We start from the raw sequence: 21,835 nt of genomic DNA on the forward strand, positions 1-21,835 counted from the left end.
GTTTCGCGACTGACAATAAAACCAATATTTTAAATTAAAATGCGTGTAAGAATATTCATAGGCTTCTTAGAGTGACAGGTCAATACGTGATTGCATCCCCCACCCCCGGCTGGGTATGTTTGCTGTCCTGATGATGAATCTCCCATTTACCTTCTGCTGGGAAAAAATCACACAGACTTCTCAGCATGCGAGCGCCACGGGTCACATCCATCATCCTCAGGCCTCTGTTTTACTTTTAATTACTCCGCTCCACTCAGGAACACTACTTCACATCATAAACGTAAGGAGAATGTAGCTTTTAATTTGCAGAACAGCCATTAAACTCCCTGCTTCAGTGACATTAATTTGCTGGTGCTCTTCGTACTAAGCAAGAGATGATGTTACCTTTCTTTCAGGCTTCGCAAGAGGATAAGTTTGCCCAAAGTCACAATCACTTTACAATTAGTCGTATCTCATGTCCACATGTTTCCTGCAATGCTGCTTTTAACTAAGGCCTCCACAGAGAATCGTTTTCAATTAGCAGCAGGCAAAGTTATGGCTGCATGTTTTTAAACGGATAATTTAAGACCGATTGTTATGCCTGGGACAGCCATTTCAATTTGGACATCCCAGTTTAACGTTACCCAGTGTGGCTTTTTGTTTTCGTGTGCAAGCAGACCCCATTTTCCTGGGATCAGAGGGATGAGGAGTTTGAAACCAAACTAATAGTTTACTGAAACACAAACCAAAAAGTGGTCAGACCAACGTCGTACTGTCATCTCCTGAGTGCTTTCATGTTTCTGAAGCAGAATTTGAGGCCTCAGTGTTGCTCCCCTCATGCTCCCGATGCCAAACAGGGCCTCTGCTGCCCACCCACCCACCACCACGCTGCCCCAGCACCCATGGGCACCCCCACGAGCGAGTCTCCAGTCAGGCTTTGGGGGCACACGCATCCCTCTCAAGGAGCAAAGGTGGTAAACAAGCAACAACAAAGGTGCCGTGGGCCATCTACAAGCCTTTCTGAGCCCAAGAAAGAGCTGGGGAAGTTGCCCACTGACCCCAAAGGACTACTCTGACAGCAGGACCCATTCTGCACCCAGTCGGGTTTTCCCACCCATCACACTAAGGGAGGATGCAAAACCACACCAGGCCAGCATCCAGACAAAGTAACACAAGAGAGGATGGTTGGCTTCAGCTATTTGGGTTGCATTTGAAAATCACCAACAGAACTTAAGCAGCAAAATCCCACTGTCTATGCAGGCAGCAAAGGTGACTTCCATCTCTGGGAGAGGAGCCTACCTGCACGGCCTGCCTTCAGCCTCACAAAAACAGGCAGGGCATGCCAGACGAGCCCGACGGTCACATATGGATCTTAGAAAGCCCGAGGATCGCTCAGCTGCTGTGTGATTTCTGACAGGATGTCAGATTTACTACAAGAATTAAGCCCAAAAAAAGATATACTTAATTTTTCCTGTGACACTGACATCTTTCTTAGTGTGGTATTAAATACTCTGAAGGGAGTTTCCAATGCTCGCAGTGTTTGCCTTAGCCTGTTCCTGGGAAGGTTAACAGAAAAATCAGCATTAACCTCAGTGAGAACGAGAAGCTTTTGGGTTTCTGCTCATCACTTTTGTTTTGTTTAAAACTCTCTTACATGATGAGATCCCACATATTTTGTGCATCACATTAACACACCTAAAATCCAGATGAGCATTGTATAGACCAGACAGTGACAATAACACGTGTTTCCAACACAAAGCACAGCTCCACAGCAACTCGAGCACTTGATTTGGTACAGAAGGGCCAGGACATCGAGTTTCTGAGCATTTCGATGTCTGCAGCGAGAACCAGCAGGAGCAGCCTCATTCAGCACGAGGACAGAACGGCAGGGGTGATGCTTCCTCAGGTGGGAAACAACATTGCTCTGCCACTTATTTCCATATAAATCAGAACTTGTCCTTCCAGGAGTGCTGCTGGTACCAAATTACCCTCGCGCAACAAGCTTTTGCTCAAGGAAAATAAATTCTTTGAGAGAAGATATGCCTAAAATCCGGTAACCTTTTACCAGAATCAAGACTATTTGCCACAGAGAACAAATGCAGAATCACCTGGAATAACTCTCATCCTGCAACCACGTATTTCCATAGAAGCCCAGATTGCAGATATCTTAAACAAAAGCTTGCTTAAAGAAGTGCTCATTTATTCAGATATGAGCATGTAAAATACTTTAAAATAGGTTAAATTCAAGTGGTTTAAAGTATTAATGGGAAGTTTATCCAAAGTGCCTATACATTTCTCAAAGTAGTTGGTTGATTTTTTTTTTTTTTTAAAGAAGAAGCTAGCTTAGAAAAACATAGTCCAACAGTGTTTTAATAAATGTAAATAATATTCTGATAAAGGGATATAATGGAGGTAGCTGGGGGGTAGTTGAGCTGATGGCATGAAAATGAATTCCCTGCTCGAATATCAGGACTTACACGTGCAGCATTCAGGAATAAAACGAGCAAAACTTTCACAGCTTGATCTCACAGGCTCCATGGTAGTACTTCTATTATTGATATAGAGAAAGGGATAAGCAAAGGGGTAAGATCTGCAGATGTTAACAGCAATCAGTCAAACCTAATGGAGACCATAAAGAACACTGAAATTGGGTGGAGGCCGGATTAAACACACTGTTTACAAATGAAACATGAAAGAAACTGGAGGGTATAATCAGCTTTATTTGCAAACCTTGTCTGATTTTAAGTTACTTGCACTGTGACCTGAGGGATACAAAAAATAAAATCAGAACTAAACCAGAGAGCACCCCTGCCCCACACAGTGCCACAGACAGGGCCCTGCCAGGCAGGCAGGGAAAGAGAAGGACACCAGCCCAGATCCCTCACATCCCTGCTGTATCTGAATGCAACACTTGTGTGGCAGGAATATTGGATCCAGGATAGCTCACAGAGATTCAGCACCCTGGAGATAAGTCACCGCAATGGCCAAGCTCTAGAGAAAGCTTCTCCTTCCAAGCGGGAGCGCTGGAGCTGCCCCCGTCGGAAGGCACATCATGGGGACTGTAGGTAAGTGACAATCAGGGCAGGATACTGCCATTCATTGCAGCAGAAGCAGCAAGTTCAAGGATGAGCAGAAGGCACGCTCCCACCCAGCAGGCCTGGAGCTCCTCGCTGGGAGGAGGCAGGGCTCAGCAGTGGGCAGAGGCTGCACGATGGCCACACAGCACCCCGAGCCTGCAGCTCCAGCAAGAGCCAGATTGTTGGAATGCAACAAAAGGGAAATAAGAGGAATGGTTTTTTATCTTTTTTTTTTTTTTTTTTTTTTTAATTTCCTCCTGAAGACTGCACACTGCCAGTAAAATATACATAGTATCTGGTAAATCTGGATGGTTAGACGATACAGCAATTGTATAAAATGTAATAGATGGTGAGCTCGTTTTTAACTAAGGATGAGAAATGTCGTCCTTAGTAATTGCATGAAAATCTTGGAATGGTAAGGAGAGAAAGATAAAAATAGAGGAAAACTGACATCAAAGGTTCCAATTTTACTTTCTATTTCTTCGTTCCTTAACCTTCACGTAATTTGAGATGGGAAGAAATCTCTCAAAACAGAAGATATAATTCCATATTAGAAAAGGAAAATCAATGTTTTTCAAATGGCAGTTTATAAATTTATGATTAACTTACACAATCTCATGCAGTTTTAGTAATTTGTAAGATACTTCAAAGACAATATATTATCGTTTAAAACCTGTAAAGCAAAACACCAAATGTCATGAAACTCAATTTATCTGAGCAGCAGTAAATATCGGTGTTTTATTTGCCTTTGGACTTTTGAGCCTTTGGACTTCACGTTTGTAAGCTATCCTCTGCAAACAGAGAAGGACAGAAATATATTTTTCATTAAAAGTGTGAAGCAAGAAGCCACATCAACAATACCTAATCCAACCCTGTGAGCGAGTCTGTGGCAAAAAGCCCTGCAGATCTGTGGAGTGTGATTTTAGCCAAGCTTCCCTCTCCATCATTTGCTGCAATTTTGGGGGGTTTTGTTTGTTTGTTTTGAGATGGCATAAAGCTACTCCAAAACCTGCCTTTGAGATTCACACCAGAGACCTGGGGACAACCTCCTGGCTTGACAAACGAGAGCTGTGGCTACATAATTTATTTTGCTTACTGCTGCCTTCAAAATTTGTTTATTTGTACTGATAAGGAGAGTTTTTTTTTTTTTTTTTATTATGAAGGATGTTCTGATAGGAAGTGTCACATGAAAGAACTGGACAAATTAAGAATTTTGGACCTGGCTTTAAAATACCCCAAAAGTCCTCAGAAAGAGGACCAAACTTTACTGGGTTATACCACTGCTGTTAGCAGCCAGGCTTATGCAGGAATTTATGCAAGATGTAAATTGCTGGGACACGTGAAAAGGTGAGCAGTCCTTTCACCCATCCTCTCAAAGAAAAAAATAAATCATTTAAAAAAGCTAATGCACAAGCATCACAAGCTGCTCCACCTGCTCCCCTCCAACCTGCACAGCATCCAGTGCTCCCAACCACCTCTGCCGCCTGACGTCTGCAAAACTGCCCCTGAAACCCAAACATTTTCATCTATTGCTTTCCACGAGGCTGAGAAATGTAAGGCAGGCTGCTTTGCCCATCAGCTCCCACGGGCCAGCCAGCCTGCCCCTAGCCCGAAAGCAAGAGCAGAGATGAGCTCACCCTCCCAGGGAGTAACTCCAGCACCTCCTTGAGCAATGACTTGACATTAGCTGCTGCACAAACCTGCTTCACGAAATACTAAACGCACGAGGGCTGGCGGTTGTGAGGGAAGGTCGTGCCTGTACAGCCATTATTCAGCTACACTCGATTGTGCCTTGGGAAGCGGGTTAACAAAATCTCATTGCTCAAAAAGCCTTCGGAATGACTTCGCTTTCAAAGCTTTGCACTCTGTGTTCCTAGAGAGCCCAGGTATGCAATTTTTCAGAGGAGAAATGCCATTTGGTAATTAGCTTAAGTGATGCAATTTTCTTCCAAGGATAACAACACTGACTCGTAGCATCTGACGGCTGGTGACCTTTGCAGCTGCAGCTTCGTCCTGGAGAAGGACACGAGAACAAAAAGGGGAAGAGAAGTCCTACAGCTGGTGACGCAGGCACACCCTCATATCCACAGTGGGTACCAAGAGGTTGGTAATGGGAACAGCCCACAGAGAACATAACCTTGGTTCTCTTTTGCTGTTTTACAGCTTATGATGCACCACCACAATCTATTACCACTGAGCTAAGATTTTTTTTCCTTGATATTTTATGAGAATTATTTCCTGGGTTAAATAGGAAAGCCTGCAATATTCTATGTTGTGCGACCAGCAAAAAGCACAAGCGGCTTGAGCCCCTTCACAGGAAGGCCTGACCGGTGCTCAGGTGCCACCACAGCAGCTGTTGGTTATTCAGAAGTGGTCAATGTTGGTTATTCAGGAGCGGTCAACCCAGAGAACAGCGCACTGATGAGGAACAGAGACCACAGGAGCTGCTGGGCTTGGTGCACGCACACAAATAGCCTGTTTCCGAACCGACACGAATTCCGACCACCAGGCCATTTGTCGAGGTGTGACCGTCATCCCTGCCACTTCCTGGTGAGGGCTGCGTTGGCAGGCAGCGAGCGTAATCACCAGTCATTTCTGCTGAGAGATTTCCAAGCCTAATGTTTCTGGGATTATGCCCAGGACGGCAAGAGGAAGATCAATCTCAGCTACCTTCGGTGCGGCAGAAATTGATGCAGGGATATCTGCCAAGAGGCAACCTGAGGCAGCGCTGCAGTAGATGTTAACATGCCCTAATTTGTTTCATGCTCATCAAGAATAAGCAAGATGCACTAAATTAACATACCAGACTTAGGGCTCACTAATGTGGGTGAGTGTACGGCAGAACTTTTCAGGGGGAAGGGAGGAGGAAACAGTCATTCTGAAAGGATTTTCCTCATCTCTGGTCATTCTTAGAGCTAACAGTTGTATGAATCTGCCTTTTTGGACATATTTTATCATTGTATAAAGGTGTTTGTGGTCTAGCTAACAAAACAAGTACAGAAAAGGCTACAAAATGGAAAAAATATCCTTAAAGGAAAAAAGTATCTTTCCGTCTCTTATGAACTGATCTTACTTTTCCTTAGGAGCTTATCAAAACACTCCTATCAGACTAGGAACAACTTCTGTTTTCTGTAACCAGAAGCCTCCATCCTGACCAGCTGTAACCACAGATGCCTCTGGACATGAGCTGCACAGCTCTTGCCATTTACTTCCTAACAAGTACGAGCTGATTGCAAGCACCTGGAACAGGACGTATGCTTCAATACAGCTTATCCAGCAGGAAAGCTGGGGCTTTGAAGGACAAGGACTAATATTCTACAGAGGGCATCCATCAAAAGCATATCCAAAGATTATTAAAAATTAATATCAGGCTTTACAGCGCTACACCATATCACATCTCACTCAAATGTAACTGCAGAACAGCTTACAAAAAGTATTAGTTTATCTGCAATTAAGTTGACTGTGGATAACCCCTGCAGCTGCTCCACAAGGCACAGCACTACCCAGCACATCTTTGGTGCAGGAACCAAAAAACATTTTGCCCTGGAGCTACAGAGGGAACCAAATCCCCTGCTTCAGCTCCCCAGTTTGCCTGGGCAGGTCCTGCCTAACCTCAGCATCTTTCCCATTCCCATCGCAGCCTGGGGAGGAAGGCTGTTCGCCAGAGAGCCATGGGGTAAATGCAGCAGCACTCCAAGTCCTGGGACCCACGCAGGCAGGGAGTGCTGGAGGAAAGCACTCATCTCCTCTCCTTTGCCCAGAGGATGTTTCTATGAGACAAGTTACGTATTTTTCCCCCAACACACTTTAAGGCACAAACGTGAAAGATAAATAGCTACAGGAAACCCCTCACCTGCAAAGGGGTGCAGCTCCCCCAGCCCCATCAAGAGGGGGTTCTTACCTCTTTTTCCCCACCTCCACTCTGGAGCAACAACAGAAGACAAAGGACAACCTCAGCATCCAGCAGCAGCAGGGGAAAGCTGCCCAGCCCAGCTCCTGGAGCCACCAGCTCTCACCAGGGGCCAGGCAGGGAAGGAAGCAGCGGCAGGTCCCACCCCACTGCCAGGTTCCTGCAGCCCAGCCAGGGCTCATTACAGCCTGGGCAGGTGAAGCAGCAAAGTCATTACAACAGAAATCTCGCCTAGTTCTAGCTCCATGCACTTTCATAAACCCTTGGGAGGTGAAGTCAGGATGGCTGCAAAACTAAACCTTGCTTCAATACCCTGGATGGTTCTGGTTTCCTCTTGTTCCTGTGCTGTTTGTCTAGGAGAAAGTTCAGCACAATCTCTTCCTGGAGGGAGTGGCTGTGAATTGTGCTGGTCATACAAAGCGTTTGCACAAATACGTTCTGGGAACTCCATAAAGTGACTGGCAACCATGCAGCCACCCCTCGGACAGGCAGAGGGCTTGGGAGCACTTTCTTGGGAACGCCTCCACATTTAAGCAACTCAGCTGTTTTCAGATCTGTCAGTTAAAACTGGGCACGGAGGGTTGATTGCACCGATCTCCACATCCAGATACAATATTCGCTGACCTGTGCAAGAGTTACTGGAGAACTTTACTATGTTCTCCTGATTTTATCAGTCTCATCTCTTACTGGGAAGGTTGGACGGCATTGCTGGAGTTGAAATGCACCTCAGCTACGCTTTGCATTTAACAGTTCTGTTGAACGCCTATATTTTATAGGTGTTTTAAACACTTACAATTTAATAGCCCTATTTAAACACCTCATTGAATTCTGAAAATAACTTCAAGTTTTACTACAAATTTCTTTTGCCATGGAATGGTAATAGAGATTTAAAAAATGAGTTGAGTTGCCTGATCCAATATATGCCATATTCATTCAGGGACAGAGCTTGTCACGGCTCTTTTTCAGTGCTAAAGCAGTAAAGTTTCATTTGCCTCCCTGCAGAGGGTATTTTGCATACCATAAAAAAGACCCTACAGCAGGAAAGTTTTCCTCTGTTCAGCATAACTATGCCTTTATCTTCTTTTTCATTATGTCTCTTCATAATATGATAAATAATTCCTCTCCCTTCCTCAAAAACTGTGCAGTTTCAGACTGGTGAGCAGTTTTTGTTCCCTACCCTTCCCTGTTTAGCTAAGCTATACGTATTTCACTCCATGTCTTCCCAAAAGCCATCTCCTCTGAGCCATGGTGGCTGGCAGGAGGACTGCCCGCAGCCAAAGGGCAGCCGAGGTGGATGCTCAAAGAGAAACACCATCTCCAAAGGCAGCCACACCGCCTTGAGGCCTGCTGCTTCAGGGCATCTGTACACATGGGACACAACCGCCCAGGCTGGGAGCTTCTCTCCTTTTTGCCACCCAACAGCTCCGTCTAGATGGGCCAGTCCAATTTAATGCCCATTTCTGCTCCTCTGTACAAACCACATCACGTTAGCCTGGTTCCACCAACTCCATTTTATCACTGCCCACAGCTTTCCTGAGGACTGGTTTAGGTTGTCTGTCTTCACTGACTTGACACACCTTTAAATGAAGAATCCTCTAAGTCCAATTGACTCCGTCTTTATCACAGAGATGTTGAAGAAGAGAGCTCATCATTGCTCCTGCCCAGCAGAGATCTCCCCTAGCACTTTTTCCTCAAAAAAAACACCACGTACTTTCTGAAGAACCTGACCTTACCTAGAGAAAATGTCCCCGTGTCTAGCCACTGCTGGACTCAGAGAAGGGCCCACCTCATCTGTCCGCCGACCAAAACCCAGCTAAACTCCTGACAGCACTGCTACAGCCCAGGCTCTCCACATGTTGAATGCTGCTTCTGCAGGGAAGTGTAGGTACAGCCACAGGTCTGCGACAACTACAGGCATTTTGAAACCATACATCACCTTCAGAGAGCACACCAACAAACAGTGCCCTTGGTTACTGTGTTTTCCTTGGCATCTAGGGAAATTGCTGCAAGTGCGCACGTTTTCCTTGAATTTAGTCACGTTTCTGTGTTTCAGGTCCACACACAGTTTTAAACACAAAAGAGATGATCTAACCTGTGTATTTATAGATTGTTTCCTTGGATTTACACAAACCACAAGAGTAAGAACCTGCAGGACCCTTAAGCAAATAAACCTGGAGTTTTAACAGGGCAGGGCTTTAAAGCAAGTGAGGGTCACGTATAGCATCTGTACCTTTAAATGCAGAGTGCAAGCAGGTGAAAAAAAATATTTGGCACCATATTTGAGGCTTTACAGTGCTGCTTTGTGAACATCAAGTGAATTCCAGCATCTTACTACTAAGGTGAATTATTTATGTACTTTTCTCATGTATAAGACTACCTATAGAGCTCATCAAGCCTATCAAAAGGCTGAAAAACTTGAAGCAGGCAGTAAAGGGAAACAAAATACATTCAGCTTCAGGTAAATTAGATATTCCTAATGCATTCTTTTTTCCTGTGCAATTTGGCAAATTAGTTTACATTGTCTGACAAGTTGTCCTGGAAAACATAAAAGCTCAGATTAATTTTAGCTTTGTAGTGATTATAATTCAATATTTGCTTATTTACATCCACCCACACTAGAGCTAAGAGCCATATCTTCTGTGCCATGTCAGATACATCAATACCAACACGCTAAACCTCCTCCTCCTCCTCTCCCACTGAATTAGGAGGAGCAGAGGATGCCACGCGGGGAGGTGTCCCCTGGGCAGGATGCAGCCTCACCTGCTGCCTCCGGGCCCCGCGATGAAATGCCTGTGCTACCATCCACAGGCAGCTTTAACTCCGATGGGCTGTCTCAGAAATGTCTCCATCTACTATCTCTCTGTAGAGTTAATAGCACCTTGTTTTATTTGTTACCCTGTGGTGTTTACAAGTATTCGTTTCCATGCATTGCATTCTGATGGATAGCTTTTTAATGACGCATACAACATGTAAGTGGTCTGCTTGTAGGGAGAAGAAAATGAAAAAGCCTCATGGGCTATTTCTGCATTGTAGTGAAATGATGTATAGTTTTGCACCAGGTGTAAGCTGGTCTTGGGGGAAGTATTTCTAAAGGAAGAAAACCAGAACCTGATCTAAAAAGAGCCCTGATATTAAATGCATAAACTAGCCCCCCTGAAATAAATCTTTGCCTATTACAACTATTGTCTTAGGAATGCCAAAAAAAATCAATCAGAGATTAATTACTTCATTTCTTTGACCGTTGTCATAGCCAGGATTGGTCCGTGCAGCATTTCCTGAATGACTTCATACAAATCTAGCAGTCTGGCTGAACTGCACACAGCAAAATCCGTGAGGTTTTACATGTTGACAAACAGCTGAACTCTGGGCTACAGGAGCCCTACATTGATCTGCTTACTATTCAAGGGCTCGTAGTTAGAATAGCTGAAATGCCTGCTGAATACCGAGGCTTAAAAGCCCTGTAGGGTTACCCCATGAACCATAGCCACATTTTTTTTTCCAATAATTGCAGAGCAAAAATAAAAGGGCAGTTAAACCTAGAGGAATTCTGCAACAGCAGCATGACCACTGCCCTCCGAAACCTCAGGCATTTTTTCCGAGCACCGTTATAAATCGTTATCACATGAAGAAGATGCTCTCGTTTCTGAGCCTACAGTATAATACAGTCTTAAATTTCAGTTTCCCTCATAAACTTACGGCAGCTCTGTGCACGTTATGAATTGCATCTGCTAATCTGTATTTGTGCAAGCCTCCTTATCTAAAGGAAAAAGTGCTGCTTGATTTAAGATTCCTCGAGGAAATCTGCCTGTACATCTCTGGCTGGCAAGTAAAACAAACAGCATCCATGTCCCAGTAGGCATCCGCCGCCCCCCGACATCGCTTCATTTAATTAGTTCTAAGGAAACTCGTCTATCCGAAAGCTCACAAAGCTGCACAAGAGAAACGCTTCGGTGTTTATTTAGAAAATGAAATACATTACCAGACGCATTGTGAAGTTTCTGAGTCACCTGCAGGGAAACGAGAGAGAAATCTGACGTTCACGCCGTACTCCCGACTGTAGCGGCGCCCAGGCTGCCTTGTACAGAATAGCAGACGAGAGCGAAGCTGCAAACCTTGGAGTTGAGCTCACTCTATAGGCATCAGAAAACCTCAAAGAAAAAAAAAAAAAAAAAAAAAAAAAAGAGCCAGAGCGCGAGCGAGCGAGCAGCCCACAGACAGCGAGATGAGAAACTTCTGGCAACTCTCCAGCGTAGGAATGAATTCGCTGTCATTCAGAGACGTATAGCCATGGAAATGAAGGGAAACTCGGATTTACAGATGGGTCTGGATCCTGCTCTAATCGTTCTGCAAAGATGTGCAGGTTGCAGCTCAGCTCGTTTTATAGTTCTCATCCAGGAACAATGCTGGATCAGAAATTAACCAGCACGGTAGGTGCGCACACACACACAGATATATATATATCTACAAGCCAGGATGCCAGCACAAACTTCAGATGGGCAATTCCCTCAGCTATTTGCTGTGAAGGTTATTACGTCTGGCACAGAGGTAACTCGAATTCCTTTTCTGTCTCCAGGTGGATTCACAGTGGTTCATAGCACTGCTTAGGCACAGAAGCAAATTTGTTTTCAGGGTTTTCAGGAGTACCAGGAAGCTAAAATCCATTTTATAAAGATAATTCACATGTTTTCAAGCACATGGCAAAAGTGTCAGCACATTGAGACTGAGCTTGTCCAAATATTTATGCTTTTTAAGCCAATAGAACCAAAACACCCAAACCCATAGTTGAAATAAGAAATATTGCTAGTCACAAGTTTTTCATACACAAAACAGAAGACTCTGTAAGGCAGAGGTAACCAAGATCACTTAGTGTGTACACCTGACCCTGCAGGAAATATATATAAAAAAATGTGTTTTTCATGAAAATGGGTACATTTGGTGTTTCGTGCTGAACCCCAGCCCCAGAACGTCTCAGGAATGCGCAGCCTGCTGTGTTTAGATATTTTGCTGGAGCGTATGCAAAATGAATGTCAACTCATAAAGAAATTTGTAAATAAACACTTCCTTGGCATGAAAAGGGAAAGGAGGCGCCACGCAGTGTGGGTTAAACTGCATAGCCAAATTCAGCTTCTTTTATTCCCTGCACTGATAATGCACTAATTTAAAATCTGGTTACAAGTTCAGACAGTGTCTTGGTAAATATAGCTACTAATAATTACAGCTCTCAAAATTAGAAGTAAGGTTCCTGTAGATTTGGATTGCTTTTAATTTAGCTAACAAAGAAGAGTAAGAAGTCAAGCTAGGCTAAATAACTGGAGGGATTCTCTATTGCTTGTTTTCTTCCTATTAATAAATCAGTCCTCTCTGGGAAGAAAATCAAACAGTAACAAACAAACACGAATTCATTAGTGACACAGAAGGCAGTGCCGAGGAAAACAGAAGATCTCCTAGACAAAGAGCAAAGTATTTGCCTCCTATTTTTGGATAAACAGAAGCAGCGACATCCTTCATGTCAGTGTGGTGCGACATTGGATTCATCTCTGGTTTTTGGACCCAGTCCTGCAGATGGGGCGGCTGAAAGGTGTCAGCTGTGCCCACGTCAGGCTCACAAGGCTCCTAGTGGCTGTCGGGCACCAGAGCCCTGGTGTCCCCACCGCTGCAGCACGGGGATTGTGTTGGGGAGGTGGGCAGGGGGAGGCAGCCCAGCCGCCACGACGCAGCCCCCGGCACGCAGCTCCCCAAAAGCTTGCTGTCTGGCTTGCGTTGCCCATGGGCACTTTTCCCCAGGGGATAAGGGTGTTTCTGCAGGTGGATAGCCTGGCACTAATGGCATCATTAGCCTAATGAGATAGGGACAATCAGGCATTTCAGAATGTGAAGTGCTTGGTCCAGCCACGTGGCCAAAGCTGTGATTTGGATAGTCCATGTACCACCACGGCCATCTTGGTGCTGGGTGCTTTGTCTAAAACCATTGGCAAACTGCACTTTGAAGATGGGGCTCATGGGTTTATCTACACAGTGCAGGAAATGGGTATGGAGCATCAGTGGGAGGAAGGAATGGCTGAAACCTGGAAGATGCTGCACCTCCAGCTCCAGACAGAGCAGAGGGCAGAGAGGATAGAGGGCAGCTGGGCTGTCTGCCCCCCTGGGCACGGGCACGTGGGGACCTTGTAGATGCTGGGAGCAAAGCAGGACCTCCAGCTTCAATTGACTTGCACCACTCTGACAACCAACACGAAGACCGAGGAGCGAGCTCCACCACCTGCAAGTAACCTCAGCCAAAACCAAGACAAAGCATCAGGGCTAGAAAGATGGATGAAAGCTCTGATTGCACAGAAGAAGCGATGCCTGGGAGACCCGGGAAGGGGAGGATCATCCATCTTATTTTGCCAGCTCCCAGCCTCTGCAGATGCCTCGCGCTGCCGTGGCACAGCGAGACCCCACGAGGCCTTTCCATGTACGGTGCCTGATGTGCGCCGACCTCCAAGCCCTGCAAGCCCAGCACCACCTCACGACAAGCAGGAGGAAGAAACATTTTGCAGATATCCCGTCCCCAGCACTGCTCCCTGTTGCAGTGTTTGTGCATTAGCACGCCTAGTTCTGACAACTACTTTGGCGTGTGAAAGGAAACACGGACTTTTCTGACGGGGAGGACGCCGAAGCTGTCACAACCCATCAGTGCTGCACGCTCCGTGGTGCTGTGCCAGCAGAGAGGTGTGGGAGCATTAGCTACACAAGGGATTTTCATGAGCTGGAGTCTGTCTAAATTACATATAGCACTGAAAGTCTGAAATATATAAAGTGTTAGTACTTTTTTAAATTTCTCCTTTGTCTCCCTGGGACTGAAGAAAGATCGTTACCAATAGGTAATGAAAGTTGCCAGGCTGATGTTTTGCTCTGAGCTAATGCCATTTGAGTATTGTTTGTTGTTGTTGTTTTTGTATTTGCTGCCTGGCAGCGTGCTGTGCACGTCGCTTCTTTGCCGGTGTCCCCACAACCTCACCACCCCAGCTCACGGCTCCAGCACTTCATTTAGCTGGACTCACAATTATTTTCCTCACAGCAAAGACAGAACTCAAAGCACCTTGGACTGAAACTGCGTTAAGGTCTCCATTACACATCCTTTATGTGATATTTTTTCCCTTGGGCTTTTTACTTCTGCCCCCAGACCCTTCACGAAGTGCCCTTCCTTCCCTCACAGCCGACTGACAGCCTCCGCCTCCCCGCTCCGAGCGGTCTCACTAATGACTAAAGCAGAGAGCAATATCATTGATAGGAACAACAAGGAAAACGTCTTTTGCACTTCTCCCATGCTGTCAGAAACTGGGCAAGACAGCTTTGCCTAGCGGTATGCACTCTGTCACCAGGATTTGCATTTCACCGTTTTTCTGAGCTTTTGTTCATAATCACCTTTTTGCATTTTGAAATAGAAACAAAAAATAAAAACAATTCTGAAGAAGAAAGAACAAAGTAGACAGCAATGCTGCACCCTGGCTGAGCCCCCTCACGTGCCAGTACCTGCACAGAGAAGGAAAGTGACTTTCTTGTGGCCCTACCATGACAAACCTGGGTGGCTGGAGCTCCACGTGGAAGCAGGCTTGTGCCTGGATGCCAGCCCCAAATATTTTTGGGCACCTGACATCGCCTGTAGCTTCTCCTTCCAGCCATGGGAACCAAACTGGGCCAAACACGGCTACATGGCACCTGCGGAGGCAACTTGCACAAAGTCTTTCCCAGACACGATTACAGAGGAAAGGACACGATGACTTTCTTCTTAAGGGAAAGAAGCTTCGGGTGTCCTCAAATAATTAGTAATCTGAATTGTTCTATCTGTGAGATAATAATAGGCCAATAGAAAAAGATCTGATTTTTATTATCCAATTTTTATCAGATATTAAAGTTAACTGCCGGTTAATATAAGTTAAAGAAGGCTAGGTATGATCAGACAAGGAGGACCTCTTTCTATGAAGATTCTGGGTCCAGAGGCAGAACCTGCTCCCTTCCCTCTTCCTGACATCCCTGTACCCACAGATCCCAAGGGAGCTCCGTGTGCCTGCAGACTCTCAGCCTCGGGCAGGAGCCAGGCACATCTCACCCCACTTGGCTGGGTCACCCACAGGACCTGCAGCTCCTCCTGGGCCCCTGGTTCCCTGCCAGTGAACGGGGACCTGTGGGGTCCATCCCTGCCACCACGAAGCAGGAGGAGAGCAGACTCATGTCCCGTGTCGATGCATCTTCCCAAGGCTATAAGGCTACGTGGAGAATTGCGCTATGGTTTTAGCCAGCACAGGACCTAACAAGCAGACTTTCAGTGTAATCTGGTTTTAAAAGCCTTGAAAGGCTGGCTAAAATGTGCTTATTGTGTACTAAAGAAAACGTATCCTATAAATAGCGTATTAATCTTTTATGGAGATCAGCTATGGCTGGAGATTTTCAGCTACGCACTCCTAGAATGCCAATGGAAAAGGAGAGCAAACCTGGCTCTGTCCGCTCAAATCCCATTCCTCTGGGGAGCTAATTAGCCAGGAAGCACTTGCTGAAAATTTTCAGCAATCTCTTATTACCGTATCTGTTTGTGATTTCAACTCCTGGATAACACAGCCAAACAAAAGCTACTGGATGGCTCCAACGGCCTTCATCAGATTTCAAGGAACAGGCTTTAATATAGTTAAAAACGCAATTACTGAACTGCCTCTCTAATTCAAATATTTTGCTAAGCAGAAGTTCTCTCATCCCACCCGCGCTCAGTCGCTTGCAGACACATTTACCCAACAAAAAGGGCCCTGCATCTGGCTCGCTTTGGCAGCACCACACCAAGGTATCGGTCTGAATCTGTAATTCCTTTCAGAACTGCAGGTTTCATTTTAAGCCTGGAGAACGCGGATTCCTAGAGCGCACAGAGGCTTGCAGAAGGCACTGGTGTCATCACGGCATGTCATCGTATTCTGGTGTTATGCACGGGTTTCTGTGCTCTCTTCTCTTACCACACCATCCAGCTTCGGTTCTTTGAGAGATGTCCCTGGGGCCAGGTGTTCGTTTCAGCAGATGGGAGGAGGATGCTCAAGGAAGGCACTGCTCTGGCAGCTGTGGGGCTTGCCCCTTGTCCCAGGGCACATGCAGTAAAACTCCTCTTCTGGTACGCAGAGCCCCAGCTCTCCTACTCGCTGCTTTTAAACCCTAGGTTTTGCCTCAAGTTGCTTTGCCTTGATGAAAAAAAAAAACACACACTAATTTCTTCTATCATGTTCAGAATAGAAGCATTGTGTATTTGAATAAGCTTTTATGATTAAACAGTTAATTTGAAATGAAACACTTTCACATAGAAACACCTGGCAAATACTGGATTTGGAGAGGGAAGCACTTGGAGAGGACTTTGCGTGCTCCCATCTCCATCAGCAGCTACCTTCAGTGCCTGCCTTTTGGTGGCATGAAATCCCCCTTCCATCCTACCTTCAGCTTACTAAAACCCAGTGTTCTAAGAGACTTTATTGCCTAAAGCAGGAACAGGCTTTCTCAAAGACCACAGCTGGTAACACAGATTTAGTTTCTAAAAGCAAAGGTAAGTGGCTCCAACCCTAATTTGCAGCTCCCCGTGGCTCGGTTTGGGAGCTCGGGCTGATTGATGCACATGTAAAGATTTACAATGCAAAGCAAAGAATTACTGATTAAAAGGAATCCACAGCATTTCAGGACCTTAATGAGTTGCTGGAGAAAATTAATTTCCTTCTGTAATATATGCAGAGACTATGAGGAAATCTTAGAATTTAATTAATCACAGCATTAAAAAGTTATTGGATATAATTGTAAGTAAATACTGCTTAATTATTCTTCTAACACCACAACTAATTTAGAAGTCATTTCCCATGGCTCTGTTGCTGGTTTGGTTCGCTATGTATTTGTTGGTTCAACCACAGTTTGACCAATTTCTGAAGTAATGGTACATTTTCAACATCCCCATTGTTAAACTAACACATCTGTAGCACAAAAGCCCCTTACAGCCTCAGGGCAGCATGGTGCAAAGCCCAGCCTGGCTAGGAAAAGCAGCAGAAGTAACGTAGAGTCGCAGTAATTTCTCTTTAAAGTCAGCACTGCCATTCCCATCCCTTTTATTAGTGGCCATTTGTAATTAAGTCGCATGCCCAAGACCCATTTCAGCAACGCTTCCATCCCTCCGATTTGCTCGTGAATCCTGCTCCATCTAAAGCTTTACAGTGCTCTTTCATTTGAGAGGCTCCTCAGAGCAGTGTGTAACACTGCACAGAGTGAACGATGCATTTTACAAGCTTGTTTATCTCAAAAAATATTTATTTTGAAAGTCCTTGCACTGTGCAAGGAAGCAAGTGGAAGCACTCTGCAAGCATTTTTCTTCCCGCCGGCCGCTCGGCGAGATGCCCTTGCTCGTTTTAAGTGCCATCCCCACTGACTCCCACAGAGCTTACATCAAATCCAGACATCACATCTGTCAGTCCCAGGAATGAATGGAAAACTTCAAAATGCCCTCCTGGTTCCTACAGACACCTGTTAAGTTCTCTAAAATGCCCACACGAGACCCTTGCAAGGGAACCTGAAGTCTCAAGCCCATGGGCAGCAGCTACTGGAGCATTACCGGAGGGCTTCTGCCTGCTGCTGGGAGACAAAACCCTTAAATAAGAGTAGACATCGCTGTACACTTGTGTAACTATCCTGCTCGGGGAAGACCAGCCCATCAGCTCTATTGCTTTAGCACTCTGAACTAAGACCACCATCCTTGCTGAATTTTGAACCAAAATAGATCTGGAAAAAAAAAAAAAGTCTTACTTTGATATTAAAACTTCATGCTGGAGAGCAAGCAGCCAAAAGAGGTCACCATGATGGCTGTATTTATTAGCCCCTCCTCAAAGAGCCCCCAGGTGCTCTTCCCCATGGCTGGGAGCAGCCTCGCATCTTCTGGTGGCTCCACTCCTGTTAATTATGGTTTTTAATTAGTCGTTAGCAGTGCCTGGGGAATGAGATAAATGGTCTCTCCTGATTTATAAAATTTAAAAGATGGTATCGGTCTAAGCAACATAAAACATTAGCTTACCACTAATTGCCCTGCCTGGAGCAGCTCTGGGACACTGCACCCTTGCAGCTGAGAGCCCCAGGGGCTGCGGGGGCCCCCAGGGCACATCAGGAGCCCTGCAGAACACCAGGCATGGTGGGACCCAGCACCAGCTTGGTGGTGTGGTGCTCACCTTGGCTCTGGCAGGGCAGCAGGCACCTGCTTGGCAAAAAAAGCATCCCCATGCGATGCAAAACTAAAGCCTAAAGGGACACCCGAGGCTGTCACAGCAAAGCAGGGGGCAGGAAATGCCAGGACAAGGAAGGAAATGCAGTGACAAGGAAGTTGCTCTTTGCAGCAGGATGATATTTCTTCATTTTATTATTTTTTAATTTTTTTTAGAGGCATCCATACCTGCCAAACACAAATTTAACACCGTTCACAAGAACTCAATGACCAAAACCTCAGTGAATAAGGTGGTTACCCTAGAAATAAAACAATTTGGAACATGGGAATGAAATCCATCTCTTGCTGCTGGATCCAAAATGCATGGGCCCAGGGCTCACGCCTGCTGTCCCCAGCCAGGATGGGGAACCTGCCTGGGGCCAAGGGGAGGGCTCCGGCAGCATCCCCCTGCTTTTAGCAGCTAGAAGCATTTTGCACAGAATCCATGGGACTTCACGGGACTGCGTGATGTCCCAGCAAGCCCCCAGATTTAAACAATCTAACTTTCAGAGGCCTCGGCCTGAAGAAAGACACAATATTATTTGCATTGAGTTAGTTTATTTTTTGAAATGAACTTTGCTGAAAGAAGCTTCTCTGATGAAAGACACCAACCACTACATAAATATAAATTACCCAATTTTTAAACGCCGTCTTTCAGCTCAAAGAAATGCCACGGCTGCGGGGCAGCTCCCCAGGGTGAGGCCAGGCGTACCGCGCGCCGGCTGACACACAATAGCTGCCTCGCTGGTGAGGAGCGAAGGGACATTTGTGGGATTTCAGCAGGCAGGAAGACTAACATGTCTATTAAAAGAAAAATGTGAACTCCGGGTCTCTCATCAGGGACTCATTTAAATGCAATTTTGCTAAATTAGCTGCACTAAGGAGCCAGTGGAGGAAGGCTAACTGTAAACCCAGATAAAATAGTACTTCTCTGATAAAAGCAATCCGCATTGAAGGACTCCAGTGGATAATAGGTCGTTAATCAGTAAACATTTTTTTAACCCAGTGTATCCTAAAACAAGCCCAGAACTCAGTACCTGGTTCTGCATGTGGCAAACTGAGGATTTCCCATATTTCAGTGATGAATTCCAAATGCATTGTGTGTATTTGGACACAGAGGGAAAGGGCTTGGGCCCCGTTTGACCTCAAACACACATGAAACTTCCCAAGAGAGGATTGGGAAGGGGGAAAAACGCCTGGACAAGGGGATATGAGGCAGCACAGGGTTACCAAATGATGGGCTATGGGCACATTACCTTCCTTTGATAAATTGTTGCTTCTATAGAGGTGTCTGACAGATTTTGGAAAAACATTCACTACGTGGTGAGCAAGGTAAATGGGAGAACAAGGAAAGGGATGCTGCGTGCAAACTAGCCGTGCTCAAGATTGCTAAGGCTATGTGGTGTGGAAACCTCTTTTCAGAATCCTTACCAAAGGTAATAATTTACCACACTCCACCTGTTTGTGGAGGACCAGACCTGAAAGCCTTCCCTGCCAAGCAGCCCTTGGGCCCACAGAGATGGTTATCGGCTACCGCCTACCCCTAGTGCCTCCAAAATCATCAGTGTGTGAGGAGCAACCGGTGGTGAGACAGTCTGATACACGGGAAGTCCTTTGTGAGCCACCAAGGGGACATCTCCGGGGAGAAGGAGCTGGTGCTGGTGCCTAGAAGTGCCATGAGATGCTGAGAAATGCTTTAGGGAGCACAGCCAGCAGCAGGCAGGCCCTAATACCCACCTGGATGTGATTTATTTTAATTGGCTTACACTCGAGAATGCTGGCACAATACCCATAATTAACGGCAAGAGTACGGAGGAACTCTTCAGGGGATGTCAAACCATCGATGCCAGAGGAGCAAGCAGGGAAACGGAGCCATCCTCAGGTGGCCCTGGCAGGGTCCTGGAGGCTGGGGATGGAGCCCACCACCCAGGGAATGCAGCTTCCCTTCACTGAGAGCTGGAGCTGAAAGCAGGACCTCTCCCAGGCTCCAAAAACACCCACCCCCATATATTTATGGGAAAGCACAGCAGGTCGGGGCCCTTCATGTGGTGGCTGCGTTAGGTTCTAAAACCAGACCTCCACATTTCCTGACCACAGTGCATCTCATTTATATGTGAAATCTATTGGATTTCACTCTTAAGAGAACATTTCCTCTAATTTCATAAAAACATTCCTCTCATTACTTTTTGAAATTTAAAGACAGCAACACTTGAAGACAAAGTTTTTTTCACTGGGCAGTTATTAATGATAATCATAAAAGATTAAGTTTTCAACATAATTAACCAGCGACAGGTCAATAAAATCCCTAGGCCAGATGGCTTCTTAACCAAGTTTTCAAAGAAATTTGGTAATTATAGGAACCACCCTCAGAGATGCTCAACTTTTCTTTTTAATGAAATTGCATAATGCTGGATTATGCAAGAAAACCCGAGATGAGTTTCAGCAAACCAAACAAAGACCTCTGCACCACCCGTTTCTGCGTGCCTCCTCACACCCCTCACCCCTGCAAGAGGTTCTCCTTTATCTAAGGCTGGAATCAATATGTTAATCCATATAGATCAGCCTGGATTAACGCGAGAGACGACTTTCACATCACAGCACCAGGGGTTTTTCCTAGAGGCAGTCTGTTACTACACGCTACGTGATGGGCTAAAAAAGAAGCCATCATTTCAGCAAGCAGGTATTCTGCTCTGCATGCACTTCAGGACGCTGGTATTTTGCTGCCCTCCTCCAGCCCTGTGAGGTCGGGGTCCCGCAGCGTGCAGCAGAGAACAGACCACGGCACGCACCTCGGCACCAGGCCCTTCCCCATCCTTCCTCTCTTAACCCCATACCTTGAGCAGTGCAAGTCCAGAGGCGTTAAGTCAAAAACCAGCAGAACTCAGAGCACCTCCACCGAGGTGTTCACCAAGGTCTCGTCCTGGTTCCCCTCCAAGCAAAGCCCCGGGCTGCAGCCCCACAAGATGCAGATGAGGCTTGCCGCTGTGTTTACTCCTCACTAACAAGTTCATTAATAAAATCAGAGTGAAGCCAAAGCTAATGCATGACACCTTTTTTTATGGAGTAACAGGTGAGCAAACGTTGGATTCATTGTTTATGTGAATTAAACATCACCTGGGGAAAGCTCACCAGATCGGTTTAATTTAGGAAAATACTGATATTTTTGGAGTCATGATAACATCTTTTCTGATTCAATTTCAATGCTGTGCTTGGGGAAGAGCCACCACCTCCGCCACCATCTGCAGCAAGCCACACTCAGCACCTGCTCCTGGGCACACCAGGGAAAATGACACAGTGGGGAACGGGAGCTCCCAGCAGGACACTTCTCCGACCCCAGAGAAGCCCCTAATTAATCCTAGTGCTATTTTAGATGGTAATAACCCCCATCAGTACTTAAAGCTGGTAGTCCAAAACACAAGCCTGATGTTACGCATCGTGGTGGCACGGCACGGGGCCGTGCAGCCAGGCTGTGCTTGCAGACCCCCAGGAAACATCGCAGCGTGCTGAAGGCGATGCCAGTGCTGTTGACGTGGATGTGGATCTGCAGCTGTGCCTTCTTCAGGCTCATGCTAGTCAGGATTTGGGCAGTTTTATTGGACAAATTCTCCACTCAGCAGCAGTTTGAAT

General features: G+C 45.9%; 1 protein-coding gene and 1 long non-coding RNA gene across 2 annotated transcripts in view; both read right to left on the reverse strand.

The window, feature by feature from the left end:
* The window catches only part of LOC118171350 (schwannomin-interacting protein 1), a 134,299-nt gene extending 123,224 nt beyond the window's left edge, over positions 1-11,075 (reverse strand). Inside the window, exon 1 of the mRNA XM_035334391.1 lies at positions 10,946-11,075. Coding sequence (XP_035190282.1) covers positions 10,946-10,954 — 9 coding nt within the window. The 5' untranslated portion in view covers positions 10,955-11,075. The remainder of the gene's footprint in view (positions 1-10,945) is intronic.
* A 4,526-nt stretch (positions 11,076-15,601) lies between these two features.
* Positions 15,602-21,236, reverse strand: LOC118171352. Its single transcript, XR_004753168.1, has 2 exons — positions 21,099-21,236; positions 15,602-16,166 (listed from the first exon to the last, which is right to left on the reverse strand). It is a non-coding gene; the product is annotated as an uncharacterized LOC118171352 (long non-coding RNA).
* Between the last annotated feature and the right edge of the window lie 599 nt (positions 21,237-21,835).

The sequence above is a fragment of the Oxyura jamaicensis genome, chromosome 9, assembly GCF_011077185.1.
Source record: "Oxyura jamaicensis isolate SHBP4307 breed ruddy duck chromosome 9, BPBGC_Ojam_1.0, whole genome shotgun sequence".
Lineage (NCBI taxonomy): Eukaryota > Metazoa > Chordata > Aves > Anseriformes > Anatidae > Oxyura > Oxyura jamaicensis.